Source organism: Nicotiana tabacum, chromosome 22 (genome assembly GCF_000715075.1).
Source record: "Nicotiana tabacum cultivar K326 chromosome 22, ASM71507v2, whole genome shotgun sequence".
NCBI lineage: Eukaryota > Viridiplantae > Streptophyta > Magnoliopsida > Solanales > Solanaceae > Nicotiana > Nicotiana tabacum.
This window is the reverse complement of record NC_134101.1, coordinates 154,710,497-154,731,823: the sequence shown is the minus strand read 5'-3', so window position 1 is coordinate 154,731,823 and position 21,327 is coordinate 154,710,497. Positions and strand designations below refer to the sequence as shown.

The following is a 21,327-nucleotide window of genomic DNA, read 5'->3' as shown; positions in this document are numbered from 1 at the left end:
TAATTCGAGATCTTATATATAGCCTCTGCTAGCTGTGCACTGGCCTGATACTTAACTTAATGAGTTCCCTCCAACTCCAAACCAACAGTTTTCCTTTTCCCGAAGTGTGTTGACGGTTTAAAGTCAAAGTCATTTGGAAGAGGAATTTTAAAATAATTAAGTAATTAATGAAGCATTTCACTAGCTCCCGCGTGAGTTGTGACACCTCTTAATAAGAAACTAGTATTAGCACCTCAAATTATGATTTGTATAATTTAGGTTTATGTGCAAATAACCTTAGTATTTAAACTTTCATATAAAAATTATAGATAATCATTAGATATTAAGAAAGAAGAGGACATGAAATCATTTTTCAAATCTCGTAGTGGATAAGCTATTTTTTTTTTAAAATCTGTAACATAAACTCTTGATTTTATTACCTGCATTTCGTCCCGCGATCAATATTAAAGACTATTAAATATGCCACATTGCGATCTATCTTGTTTGAGCATATTAAATCATATTATTTTAACAAAATTCTTACTAAAACTTTATTTTACATCTCAAGTTCAAATGTCTTATTCTTCCACATATTTTTTTTCTTTTTGTTCTTTGCTTATAGTTATTGTATTGTTCATTATTTAATATTGTCATACTGTCACATGATTTTTATTAGTTTACCAACTGACTTAATGTGTTGATTATTTTCCTTTTAATAATCATTGAGTTATAATTTTTATTCTTGAAATTTAATGTATTTTACGCTTTATCCTCTTACTTGGGACTCTTTTATCATTTAAATGTATCAATAATATTATACTATCTAGCTATTTAATTTATTTATTTAAACCATTTCATTATCACATTTTCATGTGTTTTTTCAGTAACTTTTCATTTCATTTAATATAATTATCCAAATATAATATAAATAGATATGTAATTTTTTGTTCTTGCATAAATATTAATTTATTTTTAAATTATTGCTCTAAATTATTAAATTTTTTCAATTAGTCAATAATTTTTTAAGTATTGCATATTTATTTTATTTTAATTTCAAAGCTAATTATTAGTATAAGTATCCTCATATTATTTCTATTTTATTTTTATTCTTCAATTTTTTTGTTTTATCTATTAGACTTCAGTTATGTCGCCTTATCTACAATTTGACATTTCTTAGCAATCTACTAATGTAAAGTTCATTATTACAATTATTTATTTTAACTTTCTTAAGTCTGGTATGTAATAGCCTATCATAAGACATAAAAACTGAAAATGAAAAACAAAACAAACCAAGAAAAGAAGAGAGGGATATAGAAGATTTACGTTTAATTTAGGATAGAGTTGATATTAATTACTTCCATTAATAATAATTTTTTCTAAGTATTAATTATTAATTTTATCCTAAAATTGTCAAATGACTTCTTATTAGCTTGCTACTTGGTTTCACCACATTACAAACCATCCTCTTACTTTATGTATTAAAAATTATTGATATAGATATGAATATTGCTATGGATATAGATATATAAATATAATTTATTAATTAAAAAAAATATTGCAATTTTTATTAGCTTTGTCTTAATTTTGCTATGTGTCTTACTCTTAATATGTTACCCGGCTTAACTACATTGTAAATTACCATCCCTTATAAAAATAAAGTTTTATAATATAAATATAGATAAATAATGACGTTGCATATATCATATAAGCAACGAAATATTTTGTTAAGCACTTAAATTAAAGGGATAATATCACATAAACTAAACCTTGAGTTGGAAATATATCATGAAGGAAAATCAATCCAAATTCACTCTTTTTGTTTATCACTTGGACCACAATTAAAGGGAGAATATTCCTTAAATAGAACTTTTATTATAGAAACATTTCTTGAATAATTTATATTAGATTTTGTCATAATCCTGTTAATCTCTATTAGATTTTGTCATAAAATCTATTTAAATTTTGTTTTAAAAGTGTCAAGTGGCCTTTTCTCATTAAGTCACTTGGCTTAACCCCATGTTTCACTACTCTCCTTTTAATATAATATAGATATCGAGTCAATTGATTTGACATATATCAAAATTCAATAACTTAAAGTGCGCATACAAGATTTGGATGCTTTAAGGGGTCGTTTGGTAGGACGTATAAGAATAATGCTAAATAAAGTGCATTTGTAATGCAACGATTAGTAATGCATGAGTTAGTAATGCAAACATTAGTTATACAGAGATTATTTCTTATGCATTATTTGGTGTGTGGTATTAAAAATTAAAATGCATTGCATAATTTTTAAGAAATTTAATTGTTTACAAAAATGCCCTCCATATTCTTTAACTTAAAGGACTTTAAGGATAATTTTGCCTTTAACCATGCTAATACATGCATTAATAGCCTTTGTATAGCAATGCCATGGTTTTCCATGCATTAGCTATACATACATAGTTTGAAAAAGTGTACCAAACAAAGCATTACTAATACACAAAGTTAATGCATGCATTATTTTCTCTAACACACCCTACCAAACGACCTCTAAATGGTATAAGCACCTACTTCCCTTACCTTTACCGGCATTAACAATTTCAGCTTTGTCCTTACTCTATTAGCTAGATTTCAGGCAATCAATCAGCCGAAAGAAATTGTAACTTTGAAACGGAGTCATTTGAATCCAGAACACTATAGATTTAGGGTGTGTTTGGTATAATGGAAAATGTTTTTCATGGAAAATATTTTTCAAGAAAATATTTTTTTGAAAAATAAGTAGTAATCTTATTCATTTTTCGGTGTTTGATACGTAAATTAAGGAAAATACTTCTCAACTGTATTCATAAATAATTTAGATATAATAAACATGAAACCATAAACTTTCGAACCAACAACCTTCCGAACTCACAAATTTCATAAACTTTCGAACCGCTAAACTTTCAAAAACCGCGAACTTTCGAACCCATAAACTTTATAATTTCTAAACCCATAAACTTCAAACACATAAACCTCCAAATTCATAACTTTGGAACTTGTAAAATTTCGAACCTGCAAACCGAAAGATGAAAAAACTAAACCTGAAAATATATTAAAAAAATATTTTTTTTTGAGGGGGGACAGTGGGGTGAGGGTGGGGACAGTGGAGGATGGGTGATGCAGAAAAATAAAAAAAAAATACAGAAAATTAAAAATTACAAAAAAAGAAGTAAAAAAAAAAATTTCGGGGAAGGGGGGTAGGTGGGTTGGGGTTTGCAGAAAAACGAAAAACAGAAATTTAAAATTACAATGAAAATATAAATTTTTTTTAGTGTACGATGAAAATATAATTTTTGTTTTAGTGTACGGGGGATAGCAGGGTGAATGGAGACCAAAAAAAACTAAAATTTGAAAGAAAAAAAACTGTTTTTGGAGAGAGGTAGAGTGGGTGTGGAACCGCCTAGAATTTAACTCCAGCATTGAGACAGTTAAAAGTCATAAAGTGACAGTATTACAAAATGGACAAAAAGTAAATACAAGAAAAAGGAAAATGACTTAACGTCCGTTTCTAAGAGGACTGACGGCAGTTTCCTTGCATGGACTTGGCGGCACACTACTTCTTCCGGTAGCAACAAGGCGTTGCACTAAACCGCCGATTCTCTGTCCATTAGTCTCCGTCAGTAACCGCTTACCGCCAAATGGCAATGACTCCACTCCTCTTTCTTCCAACGCTTCCTCAATTTCCGTTCCCACTCCTCCACTTGCGTAGCCGGTAGCCTGTAATCAACGAAAGTCCCGTTATCAACGCTGACACACGTCAAGCTTTTCAATCTATTATTTCTTCAGTAAAAAGTGAGAAAATCTACGACAGTATAATATTTTCTCCAAAAATACTTTAAAATATATTGCAATTAAAGCGAATTTTGACCATCACTTTTGATTATACTCGGAGAAAAAAGTTACAGTTTGTAATACTTTTTCTGTTTCGATAAGTTTCAATTTGACAGTATTATAATAGTCTTTAAATTACAATTTAGCTAGACATAAACAAAATATACAAAAGAAATTGGACGGAGTAAGACTTTTAGAGATACCTGAACTCTAACGTAGTCATTAGGATTCCAGCAGAAGGCGTTGCCGAGCATTTGGTCGACTGTTTCAGATACGCCGTCGACGACGATTCCTACGACAGAAGATGGATAGCAGTAGCCGTCGTTTCGCAGTTTCAAGTTTGCCGGTGAGCTTAATGGACCGTTGCCTAGAGAGAGAACCAGCAAGCCATCGACGCCGGTGACGGAAGGAAAATCACGTTTGTTGTGCAAAACATGAGTGACGGCTGCAGCGGCAGGGTTGTTCATGACAAGACCGCCGTCAACGGCGAGGCACGAGGTTTTCCCGTCAACGGACTTAAGATTAAACGGCTTGAACATCGACGGATTAGCTGACGTGGCACGGCATACTTTCGATAGTTGGAAATCGAAACTGAGGGACTCGATAGCATCAGCTCGAGAGAAAACGAAGGGCGCAGAGCTGTTGAGGTCAAAGCAAGGAACAAGTAAAGGCTTACACGTGTCCCTCAACGTCAACACTTTGCCATCTTCTCTTCTAAACACTTCCTTCAACACCTTATCCATACTCTTCCCTGAAAACCTCCTCTTACGGCGGAAAACGCCGACGTTCTTCACCTTAAACAGCCGCGACTGATTATCCGTTACGAACTTGACTGCATCCTTCGCCGTGAATAACGGACGACCGTCGCCTCCATCAACAACAAGCATTGCGGCGAAAATAGCACCTACTCCAGTACCGGCGATAATGTCGAAGAAATCAGGAATTCGAACGTGAGGATCACCAGTTTTGGCACAGATCTGGTTTTCCAGATGGATCAATGCCGCACCGGAAACAATGCCGGCGGTTCCACCGCCGTCAATACTGAGAATACGAGTCTTCTTTCCTTCATAATGATACAGCCATTTCTGCTCTAACTTCGAGAAGATTTCCAGCGTCATCTTACTGAACTCCATCACTGAACAGTGCTGATGGATTATACAACAGTTAATGGAAAAACCGTGAAACAGGAAAAAAGTCACGATATTCTTCGGAGAGGCATTTATGATGCGAAATTGCACTGTATATTCCTATTTTTTTCTTATTTATTTCTTCTGACAGAAATACAATCTGTGCAGTGCGCTCGCTCAACTGTCTGCTAAGTACAGAGAGAGAGAGAGTCACGGTGAGTGTGATGCAGAGTTAAAACAAGGGAAAAAGACACTCCAATACAGAGTTGGTTATACGTTATATACAAACCAAGTTTAGCACTTACCAAATTTTTCTACTGCTTCCACGTTTTCTTTTGACCGGTAGTAATTGTTTTTTCTTTGTTTTTCTGTATTCTTTTTGGGGGTTGGAGACCTAGGTATAGAGGCATTTGTATGTAGAGCTTACCTACTAGTACTATACTTCAAATGACATTATTTTAGCGGTAAAATTAAGGTTAAAATATATATATTAAATTAATTATGATTAAGTCATACTAATAAGTTATATATAATCCTTGTTTAATTAATATTATTTGATATATATATATATATATATATATATATATATATATATATATATATATATATTAAATGATTTTGGTTATGCACACATCTGGATCATGCATATACAAGCGATAAAAAATAATCCTATAAACATAAATGAATTGTATCTATTCTAACATTAAGGGGAGAGGTGAAAAAATTAGTTGATGGTTTCAATTAGGTGATTGTATTTCCTGAAAAAAACAATCAAGATCACGAGTTTCCGCGGAGAATGCACGTCCAAAAGACGTGCTTTCATCGGATTCCGGGAGTGACACAGCCTTTCATTATTTTAAGTGTTTCTAATTATTTGTTTATTTGTTTGACCTTTATACTTTTCTTAGTGCATAGCTACTGCAATTAATACGTGCTATAGCATTAACACAAACTGGGAGAAAATTTTAGGGACAGTAGAAAGAAGAATAATATGGCTTCTCCTTACAATCACTGGTGGGCGAGAAGCGATGACGGAGCTAAGATTTTTTATTAAGAGAAGTTAAATATAAAAAAGTAAACGCATGAAAAAGTTTAAAAAAATTAACATATAATAATATTTACATACGAATAATAATAATTTACCGAGCTACATAATGTAATTTTTCTGATAAAGAAGTGTCAATTGACGGGGCTCTGCCACTACAGTTTCAAACAAGAGGTGCAATTAAGTAGTAAAGGTTGCTTTATTCAAAATCGGAGGTCTACAGCACATGAATTTCCACATTTTGTAGGCAGAATAGCAGACTAGTAGTGATAAGAAAGTTATTGAGAAAGTTATCTTATTAGAGCTATTTCAGCAATTGAACTCCGAAGTCTGTAATTGGATCGGCCATTTATTATCTCATTGGGACTATTTCAGTATTTGGAGTGACAAAAAGAGTTTAATTATTGTTAGCTAACTATAAATAAAAGAGAATAAGACAAAAGTGATAAATTATTAAGATTTTAAGTGCGTCAATTGAAATTGTTTAGACCAGATTGCCCTAAACAGGGACGTGCCAACAAGTTAAATGAAAATTTTCTGCACTTCCCCCCGCCTTCAGATTGTTAAATTGTTGTAGCCCTAGTATCTCCTCTATTCCCAAATGATAATATTTCATCATTTATTTCTTTTAATATGGACAATTTTATATCTTATTAATCTTTGTTTGAGAAGTGCATGAATTTTAACCTTTTAATTTAAGGTTATGGTCATCTCTCATTTTCTAACAGCTTTCCCTAGTTTTAGAACTTCGTTTTGAGCCAATTTTATGTGGGTTCAATTATCCAATAAGTAATGTCATCCCAATATTTGCTTCTCCTCTCTATGTGATATAGCTATAAATAACCCAAAAACTAAGAAAGCCATTTTAACGTCATAGATGAGTAATTATGTTGTGTCAGTATAGCACTACTGCACTAGTCAGCACCAGTCCTGTTAAAAGGATACTGGATTATTAGAAAAAACGGAAAAGGGCTAGAAAAAACGGAAAAGGGCTAGATGTGTCCCTCCACTATCCACTATCCACTATCAGAAATTAGTTATAAGTTGCATCAGTCATACTATTCGAAGTTTTTTATTCCTATCGTTACCCATTTAAATATATCTGTCCCTCCGTCTAACGGTCAACTTGGATCCACTTTTAAAATGATACGTGGCAGCCATCTGTTTATCCGGGTCATTAGCAACCCATAACATTAAGATACAACACATCTATTCTGATCCAAAAACATATTATGGCCCTATAAAAAATTCATTATTTAGAGAAATAATGAGATGCTTTTGAAGACTCCAGAACCAACTGAGCTCGATCATCACCGCCGACTAAGAGCCACCGGACTATCGTCGGGAAAACGCCATTCACCAGAAAAATAGAGGCGGCAATCAACTCACAATCAAATAAAAATCCAATAAAAAACTCAATAAACCCCATTTCAAAATTACTACTCCAATAAACATGCAAAGAAATTACCAAATCACAAAGAAGTATAAGTAGGAAAAAAATTGGAGCATTGCAGGTGAAGAAAAAAATAACACCAAGACAAAGGATCCTCTATTTGCTCTTCAATTCGCACCGACTTTAACATTCGATAAACTTCTGGGCAAATCTTTGGATATATCAAATCAAAATGGTCTAAGCCATTGGAATTTTAAACTCCAAGACCCATTTTCATTGATGTATGTAAAATTTTGGAATAAATTATATGTATGATTGAGTGAGTTTTCCAGTTACTAGGTCCATTGGTGCTTTAAGAGTTGACAAAAATTAAATTAAGGTGAGAAGGCAAGAAGAAAAGGAGGAAAGAAAAGGAAAAAAAGGAACATGGAGGAGGCGAATAGGGTGGCGAAGAATACGAGGAGAGAAAGGAGGAGAGGGGTTTCTAGGGTTTTATTCGGGTTCAGGTCTGGACCGGGTGGATTTGGATCCAAGAGGAAACATAGTTTAGGTGTTTAAAATGCTGCCACGTTTCTATTAGATAGAGGGGTAGATATATTTAAAATGGGTAACGATAGGAACAAAAAACCTTCAAATAGTATAACGAAAGCTACTTATAACTAATTTCTGATAGCAGAGGGACACATCTAACATTTTTCAATAGAAAAAATCCATATGCGGTAGACACTAAAGGGGGAGTGTTATAAATAGTATTATATTTATGTTGAATGTCTATATTTTAGAGAGATTTTATGGTTTGTTACTTGGTGGCTAAGTCACTTTTTCCCTATAAATAGAGGGGTTCTATTCCATTGTAATTCATCCAAAAATGAATAAGAATTCTCTCCCTATTTTTCTCTATAATACTCTTCTTCTTCTTTTATTATTTTATAATATGTTATCAGCACGAGACTTCAACCAATTGAGTAGAGGCTTTGGGTACGTGTATAGTGCTCAAGTTATACATAATTGAGCGTAATAATTGTCAATTGTTTCATGAACTTCCCTCAGGAATAAATTCTGGATTTAAGGTTAGTATTTTACCTTATTTTTCTATTTTAAATTCTTGACATTCTATAATTTGATTTAAATACAAGTAAAGACAATAAATTTAGATTATAACTCTAATGGAGTTTCTAAGAAATTATAACCACCCGAAGTGATAAAATTTCTATCTTGCCGTGATCAAATGCATGTATGATTGTGAGCACAAGAAGTTGAAACCTATCCCATTGAATTTGCTTCATTCTCATTCCATTAAGAGAATGTGATAGCAATATGTGATAGGTCTGAAAAAATACAAAAACAATTACCGTGAAGGTATCAATGGATGTGGATGTGACAATAGACGAAATTATAATCGTCATCATTGTTGTAATGAGAACAATAAGGATTCTCAAAATAATCCTTCACTCTATGAAATTAATATTTGTCATCGATTTGACATGAGATTTTGTAAAACACATATAGATGATTATGGTCCATTCATGATATGAATGTGATAACATGTGATTTATGAATACATATTTATTTTTGGAAGAATATGAATGTGCTAGCGGTGGTGAATATACCACTCACCTCTAGAAGGGGGTTTGAGATGAAATTAAAAAAAAATATTATTATGGCATGAATGGTCATTGGTCACGTACCTATTGTACGCCAAAACTTTTTGGCAATGTGATATTAAAAGACAACGGTAATGCAAGAAAAATATCTTGCATATAATTTGACCATGACCATTATGGTATAACTTTCTCTTAAAAAAAATTCACCATATGGATGTTGATGAATATGTGGTAGTAAACAATTAATTAAGAGCTCTGGAAGAGCCAATTATTACTATTTTTGAGGAATAAAATTGATTATCAATAAGGCATTGTGTTGTAGTAAGTCTCAAAGAAACTTATTACGTTTCTAAAGTATTTGAGAAAGCAGTTGGTTATATTGAGACTATAAATAAAGGAAAGATTTAATATCTTCTATTAATACAACTTGTAGCGGGGCAATATGTATATGGAAAGCTACCCGCTTTATTCTCCATTTTGTAGTACACAAATAAGAATATCACAATAAAGTAGAAGTTTATTGATATAAAAACTCATATCATAATAAATTTGGAGTTTATTGATAATTGGACATGTCATGGTGTAAACCTGAACTTTATCAATAATGATAATTTATCTAGTTGGCATAATTGATTTACCCATGTTAACTTAAGTATGATGTGCAAAAATAAAAGAGAATTCACATGGGTAAATATTAAAGAACTAGAAAGTTCTTTACGAATTTTCTTACATTGCTTGTTCTCATTAATTAATTAATTAATAAACCAACTAAATTGGGATTTAATCCCATGAATACTGAAAATATCAAAGGCGAATATGAGCCTGTTTACCTGCCATGTATACCACATAAGATGCATCTATGAGATTGTTACATGTGTGATTATTATTAACCCGCAATCTGGCCGGTGTTTGCGAGGTAACTTGCTCAATAATTTAATTTCGAGCATAATTTCCATATTTTCTATTCAAGACAATTCATCTTGATAAGTTGGTTTACAACACAATTGATTTAGCAAAATAATTTATTGAGTGCCTCCACTTAATAGCTACATTGTTGCTTATGAAGACAAAGTTATCTATATCAGTTTGATATAGGTTATATACGAAAGTATATTACATTCTCCCATCACAAATGTTTCAAGGTCAGGAACCAAATAATTTTATCTTATTATTATTGATGTGCGGTGTATATTTTGATCAAAGAAAGTAATTATATTCTCATTGCAAATGCTCCAATTACTCAACCTTGATAAAGAATATGAGTAAATGATCATAATAAAGGAGGCAAGTGATCTAGAAGATCACATGACATAACACTTCATAAAATCTTAGGAGAGATTCAGGTACCCGAATATATGAATGAAGAAATCTCTATGTTATGTCTATATGAAAATAAGGAGGTTGGAACCGATATAAAATGTTTGTCGACGACATCTATAATAGCTCTAAATATATATGAGAATCTTAAGTCTGGAGAAATAATTCAAGTAGAATTTGGTTTCATATGAAGACATGTAGTTTTGGACCTGCAATTCAAACATTTAAAAGTATAAAATTAATGGTATGTGCAATCCGTTTTCGATATCTTATTTGTCTAGCATGACATGAAAACTTGATATGCATCTAATTAAAGTCGATTATATGACTTAACTTATATGACAACCCTTGAAGGATTTAAATTGCTTAACGCATATACAATTCTTGGTCAAGAAGTACCATATCTGTCACGACCCAAACCGATGGGCCGCGACGGGCACCCGAAACTTTACTCAACCGAGTACCGACGTAACGTATATTTCTTATTACATCATTATAGATAAATGGACCAGAAGGGGCGTCATGAGATAACCAGAGTAAACATGAGGGAATATCTGACATAAAATGACTCAACCTAATATAGAAACTCATACATGTGACATACGGGCCTATAAGGCCTATGTGATCCATTATATACTTAAAATATAGGCCGATAAGGTCATACAAGTATCCGTATACATGACATCTGTCTACAAATCTCTAAGAGTACATACTTATTATAAAGGTCGGGATAGGGCTCCACCATACCAAACAGTACGCATCTAAATCATACTGACCAAACAAACAACTCGGGAGCAAATGGAGCACACCAACATCTGCTGAGCTGATAATCTACTTGGAGGACTCTCGACCTGTCTATCAGGATCTGCGGGCATGAAACGCAGCGTCCCCAAGTAAAAAGGACGTCAGTACAAATAATGTTCCGAGTATGTAGGGAATAAAAATTAATAAATAATAGACATGAGAGAAACATGGAGTAAAAGACTTGACATGTATGTTTGAACAACTCTGTGAATCATTTAATATTATAATGTCATACATATACGTATAAATGCCATACCATGGGTATATGCATTCATAACATCATCAAAACTCTGAAGGCATCCCATTATATCATCTCGGTCATTATGGACAAATCATCAACGTATACCAGTTGATCAGGTGGTGGTGCGTATATAATGTCGTAACCTTTTCCCATATCCCATATACATACACACACACACACACACACACACACACACACACACACACACACACATATATATATATATATATATATATATATATGTGTGTGTGTGTGTGTGTGTGTGTGTGTGTGTGTGTGTGGCCATCTGGTCATGGGTTAATGTACATAAATGAATTGAAAAGTACGTCAATAAAATCTTTCGGAATGTATAAGACCATTATACCTTTGAAAAATATCATGAAGTAAACTTGATCAACTTACGTATTTTCTGAGACCCATGAACATGTGATAAAATAATAGGACATATGGGGAATCAAGAACATAAGCATCTCTAGCATTTCTATGAATAGAGTTATTTATGGAAGTTGGGCATTTGCTCGTTTAATTTGTACCGTATGGATCATGCCAAAAGGAAAGAAGGGATAGCCTTAATATACCTGATCCGATTCTCTTGATAATCCTTCCAACACACGTCAATTGTGGCAACATGTAATGGCAAATCGAAGTATGGAAAAATTCGTATGATATTCTTGAGAAAGATTAAACTGTACTCCTTTAGAATCACAAAATCTCGTTGCTATTATGCTAAGAAGCCTCGTATGAAATTTTGTGGCTTCCGTACTTTGAAATTGTAAGCATCTCCATTTGTGATTTAGAGAGGCCTATCATTACTTTTGCAACATAACATACTTATATTTGTGGGTTTGTGGGCCCTATTTCCATAATGACTAATCCACACAAAAAGCTCTCATAATGCCACCTTATTATGGATTTAAGAGTTACAATTCCTAATGGCCTTTGCTGCCAAGTTAGGAGGCTCTTAAGTTTATCCATAATCTTAATTAATTATCCACCAATCTCTTGATTAACTTGTTAATTTTTCATTAACCAATTACCAACATAATTAAGAATTATCTCAAATTACTTAAAATACTACTCATGTTTAACACACTTTATACATCATACCATCATGGTCATGTGGTACCTTGTATGACACTAGTCCATAAATATCGGGTATTATAACTCGGACTGTATTTTATCCCAAATTGTCAAACTTCGACAAAACTTATTTTCTTCGATTCGCTTACCCTCTCACTTTTACGAATTTACTTATCAATTGATTGAAATAGCATAATGCTTAAAATCTCAAAATAATCTCATTCCCGAACTTATGTCGATTAACTTATGACGAAACTTTAACGTCCGAAAATGCGGAATGTAACATCTCATTTCTGAGCTTACATCAATTTACTTATGGTGTACTTCCACGTAAAAAAACATGGGGTGTAATAATATCCTAAGTGCTATTTGCGCACATATGTATCTTGCTATAACTATAAGTATGATAATGTGATAGCGAGGATTTTCAAGGTGCAACATATTTGTTGGAGTTAATATGACTATTTTATTCATCAAATCTCTGCCGACGTCAACCTTCAAGAAGCTAGTTCACAAGATTGGAATACTGTGACGATCTGACCCGTCGTCTCATGAGTTACCACTCTGTTTTCCCCATTTCCTATTTCTTTATGCTTCATTATCAGTGTTGGGTGTGAACGAGTTGATTTGGATTGGTTTTAGTAGGAAATGAGACACTTAGTCTCTTTAAGGAAGGTTTGTTTTGGAAACGTCAACCGAACGTTGACTTATGTGTTAGAGGGCTCGGATTTGAATCCCGATGATTCGGTTAGCTTTGGGGGATGATTTGTGACTTAGGAGTGTGATCGGAAGTAATTTTGGAGGTCCGGTGTAGAATTAGGCTTGAATTGACGAAGTTAGTATTTTGGCGAATTCCGGTTGATAGGTGAGATTTTGATCCGAGAGTTGGAATGGAATTCCGAGAGTTGCTGTAGCTTCCTTAGGTGATTTGGGATATGTGTGCAAAATTTTAGGTCATTCGAACGTGGTTTGGTCGGGTTTTTGATCGAAAGTGTATTTCAGAAGTTTTTAGAAAATTAGGCTTGAATTCGATGAGTTTTGGGTAATTTGATGTTGTTTGAGGTATTTTGATGACTGGAAGAGGTTTGAATAATGTTATGAATTATGTTGGCATGTTTGGTCGGGGTCCCATGAGGCTCGGATAAGTTTTGGAAGAGTTTTTGGAAGATTTTTGTCGTTTGAGCATAAGCATGTAATGATCCAAAGGTCCATTTTTAGTTCTAGAGATCGAAATTTTATTTTGAGATTTCCAGAATTTAAATAATGAATTATAGGAGTGATCTGGAAAGTTTGGTCTAATTTCATCAAGTCGCAATTGGGTTTTTGACACGAAACATGAGTTAATTGTTTAACAAGCGAAATGGATATCGCACTGAGCAAACGAGCTTCGAATTGAGTTTTGATTGAAGGACTATGTTCGTATCATTATTTGTGACTCATAGAAACAAGAATCATCGAATTCCGAGTTCGTATGATGGAGTTAGAGCTATTTTAGTAAAAAGAAAAGTGTTGCAATTTCTTTGGTTGCTGCTATATTTTTTTAGCAGCGTGAACAGTAACCGCGCTGGTGAACAGTGACCACGTGCGTGAACAATAACAGCGCGGGTGAACAATACTTCCGAAAAATTTGAGTTTACAAAACAAATCATCCGCGATTTTGGGTGATTTTTCCTCCATGGTTGATCATTTTGAGAGCTTCTTGGTGGAGATTAAAGAGGGATTCAAGGGGGAATGACTTGAGGTAAGTTTCTTGGACTTAGAACTCGTTTTTATTGTGAATTCCACCTAGATATTCATGAAATATAAGCCTATAAATCAAGAACTAGGGCTTGAATTTTGAAACCAAACAATTAGGATTTGATGGGTCATTTGAACTCGGATTTGGGAGTTCTTGGTATGTATACACTCGTGGCGAGACAAAGAATCCGGTGATGTTAATTTTCTGATTTTTCGAGACGTGGTCCCGGGGCTCGAGTTTTGTCAAATTCGTGAATTTTGATATTTTTCGATTGCTTTCGATTGGGTATTGTCTCCTTAGCATAATGCGACATATTCGTTGTGATTTTGGGCAAATTCGTCGCAAGAGGAGGGTAATTTGAGAGACAAGGGCATAGCGAGCTAGACTTTGACCGTCTTGAGGTGAGTAATTGATGTAAATGATGTCCTGAGGGTTTGAAACCCCGGAATTTCACATCGTAACGCTATATTGAGGTGACTTGCACGCCGGATAACGGGCGTGGGGTAGAGCACCGTTGGGGATTGTGACTTGGTCCGTCCCGAGAGATGTTTTTACCGTGTTTTCTACTTGAACTAAATTGAGAATCATCCTTACTTGGATTTAATTGTTACATTTGGGCTTCTTGCCAATTATTTGAATCCTTCAGGGATTGATATCACTGCTTTCGCATATTTTGCATATCATTTGACCTCAGTCCAAGATTTTAAATACTATTTTGCAAACTCAGCCATCTTTCTAAGATTTGAAAACTTAAATGATATTTCGGGTTGAGAACTACTAATTTACAAATGCCCAAGGGGCTTATGATAATTTCTGGACTGAGCATGGATCGGGTTGCGCGCCACAGCAGTGTTATATTGATATTGAGGCCGAGAGCCTAGTTGATTACATTGATATTGAGGCCGAGAGCCTGGGTGATTATACTAAGATTGATATGAGGCTGAGGGCCTAGATTTGATGCCACGAGATGGCTTGATATTGCGCTTGGGCTGTAGGAGCCCCTCCGGAGTCTGCACATACCCCCAATGAGCGCCGTCGACGATAAATAAATGGATGGCTCGGGCTGCACGCCATAGTGGGTACTAGAGTGTACCATCATATGAATTGCATTGTACTCATGCATTTGTTTTTATCTGTTATACCTGTCTCAGTATTTGGTACTCTGACTTAATTGACTTGTTGCTTCACTATTTCTTGTTCTAAACTGCCAGTTATAGTTTACTTTGTATTTTTCCATGATTTCTTATTCTCAGCCTTTATTTATGTTTATTACTCACTGAGTCGGAGTACTCACATTACTCCCTGCACCTTGCGTACAGATCCAGGTACACCACAGGCTAAGTGAGGAATTGTTTAGCTGAGCAGGCAGTATCCGGGAGTATTGAGGTAGCTGCATGGCGTTCACAGCCTTGATCTCTCTCCTATATCTCTATCTTTTATTCCGTATTTTTCCTAGACAGACTTGTAATAGGTGGATATTCTGTATTAGAGGCTCATATTCGTGACACTGGTTTCTGTTGGGCTATGGTGTAGTATTTTAATTGAACTTTCGCAGATTTTATTATTAATTATACACTTGAATGAAATGACTTAGTAAATTCTCTATGATATTTATCTATAATCTAAATAAAAATTTGGGATAATGTTGTTGAATGGTCGGGCTTACCTAGCAGTGTGTTGGGCACCATCATGACCGGGGTTGGGGTCGTGACAAGTTGGTATCAGAGCCTAGGTTAATTGGTCTCGCGAGTCATGAACCGATTTAGTAGAGTCTCGCGGATAGGTACGGAGATGTCTGTATTTATCCTCAAGAGGCTGCAGAACCTTTAGGAAAACTTCACATTCTTGAATTCTTATCGTGCGTCCTTGATTCATCTTGAAAAGAAACTTTTGAAATTCCTTCCACGCATTCGTCTGCGCGCATGGGCGCTCAGTATAAGATGTGCCTTGATGGCTTGTGATTCCCCGATAGAGGGGCGAGGTGTTATCTCTGTGAGTTTATGGTGGGCTAATCTGGAGGACTTGAGGTTGGATCTTTGCCTATGGCGGGAGCGCCGAGGTACTGATTGTGTGAACAAGTATTTTTGAACTTATATGTTCGGTAGTGTCCCTGTTAGTGGAATGATGGTTGTGGCTATGTGATGAGTATGTTAATACTGCGAGGCATATCTATATGATTTAGAAGCGACGAGAAGGGTCTACTAAATGATGGAAGAACTAATAGATGCTTGAAGTCCATCGTGATTCAAGTTATAGCCCGAGTTATGGGCGTGTGAAGAATCTTTTCATGTATCCTAGTTGGGAGTGAAGTAAATTTTATGTTGCGGTATGAGTACAGACTCAGGAAGATCAAGTGACTACGTAATGCTTATGGCGGTGGAAGGTATGCAGAAATGTTAGTTGGGGGCAAAGCAGGTGGGTCATCTCCTACGGGGTGTTCTAAAGTTGTGTTATCCTTATGTTATCTATTAGAAGACCTCAATTGCAAGTGAATAAAATGTGTTGAAATCTAAATTGGATCGCCTAGAGAATGGGCTTAACTGTTGTGTGAGTGAATGCGAGATTTGCAGAAGAGTAAAAAATTCTAAATGATTTGTGTTTCCACAAGCTTATGAAGGATCGAGTTTAATCTCACTATGGTATTGGGGCAACAATGGAGTATATGCGTTATGAGTATAGTATGTTGTGATCTATGGCTTCGAGCCAAGTTGGGGAGCTTGCTATTGGTTAGCGGATTGTGTAGTTATATACTATGTTAGTTCCGATTTGATGCATGCTAGTGAATCAGTTCTGGTTGTGGAAATTGGGCCGAGAATGGCACGAGTGAAGGAAAATTTTTGACAAGATGTCATGAGCTCGGATGAGCAGAAGATAAGTTTCGTTGTTTACGGTAAGTTGATATTGTCTTCAGCGTCACCTAAGATTGGTATTTTGTAAAAAGAGTTTTGCATCCTGGTTAATAATTCTTGATCGCTCTTTAGCGTTAGTGCGACCAGTAGTTTGGATGTACGCTCCAGATATTGTTGTGGTAGGTTGTGGGAGTGTGTCCCACAGGAAGATTATATAAGTGTGGCATGTGATCACTTGATTGATTAAAGATGTAAACCAAGTATGAAGTTTGCAACATATGTTGAGTATAGTTTTCTATATGCTATTTTGTATGCCTTGCTTCCTATTTTCTAAGAAAAGTCCGTATTAGTGCGTGGGATTGGTAATTCCTTCCAGAATTCATTTTCTTTATTTGTATCACGTTCGAATTGGTAGCCTGTTGGCATATTGGGGCATCATATGCAACTTTTGATTATGTCTGGGGTGACTTATTACCTGAGCAGCTCGTAATGGGTGAGATGAGATCATTGAAGTCGATATCAGTGCAATCTAAGTATATGAAGTAAATTAAGGGGTTAAGACCATTGTTTGGTTTAGAATGAGGTGATAGTTCTTGCCAGAAGTATAGACCCAATGAATTGTTGATTCGATGGTGTTATGAATTTATACAGATCTCATCCGTCGTATCGGTATTGTAAGAATTTGAACAAGACCTATGTATGTCATGCAGAACATGGGATGTGTAATGATTTTTCTTCTATATGGGATCGATGGAAGTTCTTGACTAGTTGAGTACGTAAACGTTCATGGTTCGGAAAGGAGGTGAAGTCCTCATGTTACCTTAGGATGGTATGGTATATGCAATACGTTGTAAAGGGTTGAGATTTGCGTGTGTAAGGTTACAGTTCAGTTCTGAATGGAAATTCATAACATTCTTAGGTGGTACAGACAACTTTAGGTGATTAGAGAAATGAGCTTCAGATGATTAGGGTGAATGATGTTCAGATGATTAAGGAAATTGTATTGTTAATTGGAAGTGATTTGATGAGAGAATATGTCTCAGAAAAAGGTAATGTGATTAAACTGATGATATTTCGGTAGTATTGCGGCATGTTCTTGGTGGGTCCACTTGTGGTATTCAGGTTTGCTTGGTAGCACAGGGAAATTTTGAGTATTTGTCGTGGAATGATTGGGTATCAAAGGTGTGCATGTATTCGCACGGTGGAAACTAGAATCAGGTATGATGATTTGTGTGCCATATGGAGTTGGAGACTGGGAGTTCTCATGTACAGGCTAGGTTGTGGTGGTGGATCGTGTGTATTCGGCACCGCTTAGCAGCAATCGGGATTTGGAGGCTCGAGTGGATCTTTGTTTGCTGGTATGTTAGATTTTGGATGTGATATTGGAATTCAGACTGGCTGTCTTAGTGTTGAGTGATTCTGAACTATTGCGCTACGGGCAATACCGAAAATGCCACGGGTTGAGTGATGAAGTGCATTGGATTATGTTCTATCAGAGTGGTTTATATTTCAAAGGACCAGCAGACGGTTGGGAAGAATTGCTTTCTTAATTGGGCATTCGTGATGGATGTCAGTGCAAAGGTTGCTATCATTAATTCAGTTCTGGTGTTGGGGGACTTTTAAGATGAGTTTCATATGGCTAGGCATGTCGCCGGGCGAGGTTGTTGATTTTGGTATTAATTTGGTGCCGGGCACCGGATCGTCTGGCTCCGATAGGAGTTGTAGTAGTGGAAGTCGAATGGAATAGGTAATTGGGTGTTGCTCGGTGAATAATGTACCGATTATGTTCTATCAGGTTTGCATGGTGTGTGTTATTTGTTTCACCATGGGTGTAATGATTTACTTTGGCTCCAGACATCAATTGAGCATGGTTGTCGATTTCAAGCATAGTGACTTGAGGTGTTTCCTGTGGAGTAGTATTTGGATAGGAACACGCGTTGCAACAAAGCTGTGTGGAAACATAACATTGCGGGTCAAATTTGTGTGTCCTATTTCTATGATGTGAGACAGGGTCTTAGCCTTGTGTTGTGGCAGTACTGGTGAGTTTGAGGTACAACTCTTTCAGTTGAGTCATTTTCATGAATTGAGTATGTTCGGACCGTTTCTTATTGGTGCACGTATTATGCAAGTTGTGGCTTAGGCATATATTGATGTGTCATGTCACCTGAGTAGTGTGTTTGGTCAGAAGAGATCGTTGAAATCATTAATGAATGCGAACGGATTCGATTTCAGTATGTGTGATGGGTAAATATTGAGGTTCGGTTCAAAATTTGCTATGGTAATTACCAGGAGAGAAATGACTTCATGAATGGTTGACATATGAAATGGTTATGATTTATTGCGTGTTTCCTTTATCATTGGCAGTATGTGAAAGTGTTGGAATGAGGCTTTAGTTGTTAAGAGGTTTCCTATTGATATTCGATTATTATGTGCAACTACTGTGAATAGAAATTATCGTTCCGAGTGTTTGAGTTATGTGGTATATCAGATAATTGCACCTGATGTTGCAGGTATGGGTTATTACAGCTGGTTCGGGCTTATTCTGAGTATGGATGTGAAGTTCTAATCTTGTGTATGATTTCGGAAGGTGCAGTGTGGTTCTATGGTTTATGGACTAGATGGATTGTGAAATTTTAGCTATGTTGTGTTATCAGACCTATGCGAGATAGGGTAGTGTGGGATCACCCACGGGTATATTCTTGGTAAAGTCGTTCAGCTATTGGTTGGCTTCTAGGACAACTCTGGCTATGCTCGAGGACGAGCGTTTGTTTAAGTTGGGGAGGATGTGATGACCCGACCCGTCGTCTCGTGAGTTACCGCCCCGTTTTCCCCATTTCCTATTTCTTTATGCTTCATTATCAGTGTTGGGTGTGAACGAGTTGATTTGGATTGGTTTTAGTAGGAAATGAGACACTTAGTCTCTTTAAGGAAGGTTTGTTTTGGAAAAGTCAACCGGGCGTTGACTTATGTGTTAGAGGGCTCGGATTTGAATCCCGATGATTCGGTTAGCTTCGGGGGATGATTTGTGACTTAGGAGTGTGATCGGAAGTAATTTTGGAGGTCCGGTGTAGAATTAGGCTTGAATTGGCGAAATTAGTATTTTGGCGAATTCCGGTTGATAGGTGAGATTTTGATCCGAGAGTCGGAATGGAATTTTGAGAGTTGCTGTAGCTTCATTAGGGGATTTGGGATATGTGTGCAAAATTTCAGGTCATTCGAACGTGGTTTGGTCGGGTTTTTGATCGAAAGTGTATTTCGGAAGTTTTTAGAAAATTAGGCTTGAATTCGATGAGTTTTGGGTAATTTGATGTTGTTTGAGGTATTTTGATGATTGGAAGAGGTTTTAATAATGTTATTAATTATGTTGACATGTTTGGTCGGGGTCCCATGAGGCTCAGATAAGTTTTGGAAGAGTTTTTGGAAGATTTTTGTCATTTGAGCATAAGCATGTAATGATCCAAAGGTCCATTTTTAGTTCTAGAGATCGAAATTTTATTTCGAGATTTCCAGAATTTAAATAATGAATTATAGGAGTGATCTGGAAAGTTTGGTCTAATTTCATCAAGTCGCGATTGGGTTTTTGACACGAAACATGAGTTAATTGTTTAACGAGTGAAATGGATATCACACTGAGCAAACGAGCTCCGAATTGAGTTTCGATTGAAGGACTATGTTCGTATCATTATTTTTGACTCATAGGAATAAGAATCATCGAATTCCGAGTTCGTATGATAGAGTTAGAGCCATTTTAGTAAAAAGAAAAGTGCTGCAATTTCTTTGGCTGCTGCTGTATTTTTTTTAACAGCGTGAACAGTGACCGCGCGGGTAAACAGTGACCACGTGCGTGAACAATAACAGCGTGGGTGAACAGTACTTCCGAAAAATTTGAGTTTACAAAACAAATCATCCGCGATTTTGGGTCATTTTTTCTCCATGGTTGATCATTTTTAGAGCTTCTTGGTGGAGATTAAAGAGGGATTCAAGGGGGAACGACTTGAGGTAAGTTTCTTGGACTTAGAACTCATTTTTATTGTGAATTCCACCTAGAGATTCATGAAATATAAGCCTACAAATCAAGAACTAGGGCTTGAATTTTGAAACCAAACAATTAGGATTTGATGGGTCATTTGAACTCGGATTTGGGAGTTCTTGGTATGTATAGACTCGTGGAGAGACAAGGAATCCGGTGATGTTAATTTTCTGATTTTTCGAGACGTGGGCTCGGGGCTCGGGTTTTGTCAAATTCGTGAATTTTGATATTTTTCGATTGCTTTCGATTGGGTATTGTCTCTTTAGCATAA

The 21,327-nt window shown here is 35.6% G+C and overlaps 1 protein-coding gene across 1 annotated transcript; it reads right to left on the bottom strand.

Annotated features, from left to right (window-relative positions):
- Positions 1-3,398: 3,398 nt before the first annotated feature.
- LOC107783426 (putative inactive patatin-like protein 9) lies at positions 3,399-5,358 on the bottom strand. Its single transcript, XM_016604393.2, has 2 exons — positions 4,032-5,358; positions 3,399-3,714 (listed from the first exon to the last, which is right to left on the bottom strand). The coding sequence occupies exons 1-2, from the start codon at positions 4,959-4,961 to the stop codon at positions 3,493-3,495; spliced, it is 1,152 nt and encodes a 383-aa protein (XP_016459879.1). The 5' UTR covers positions 4,962-5,358; the 3' UTR covers positions 3,399-3,492.
- Positions 5,359-21,327: the final 15,969 nt, after the last annotated feature.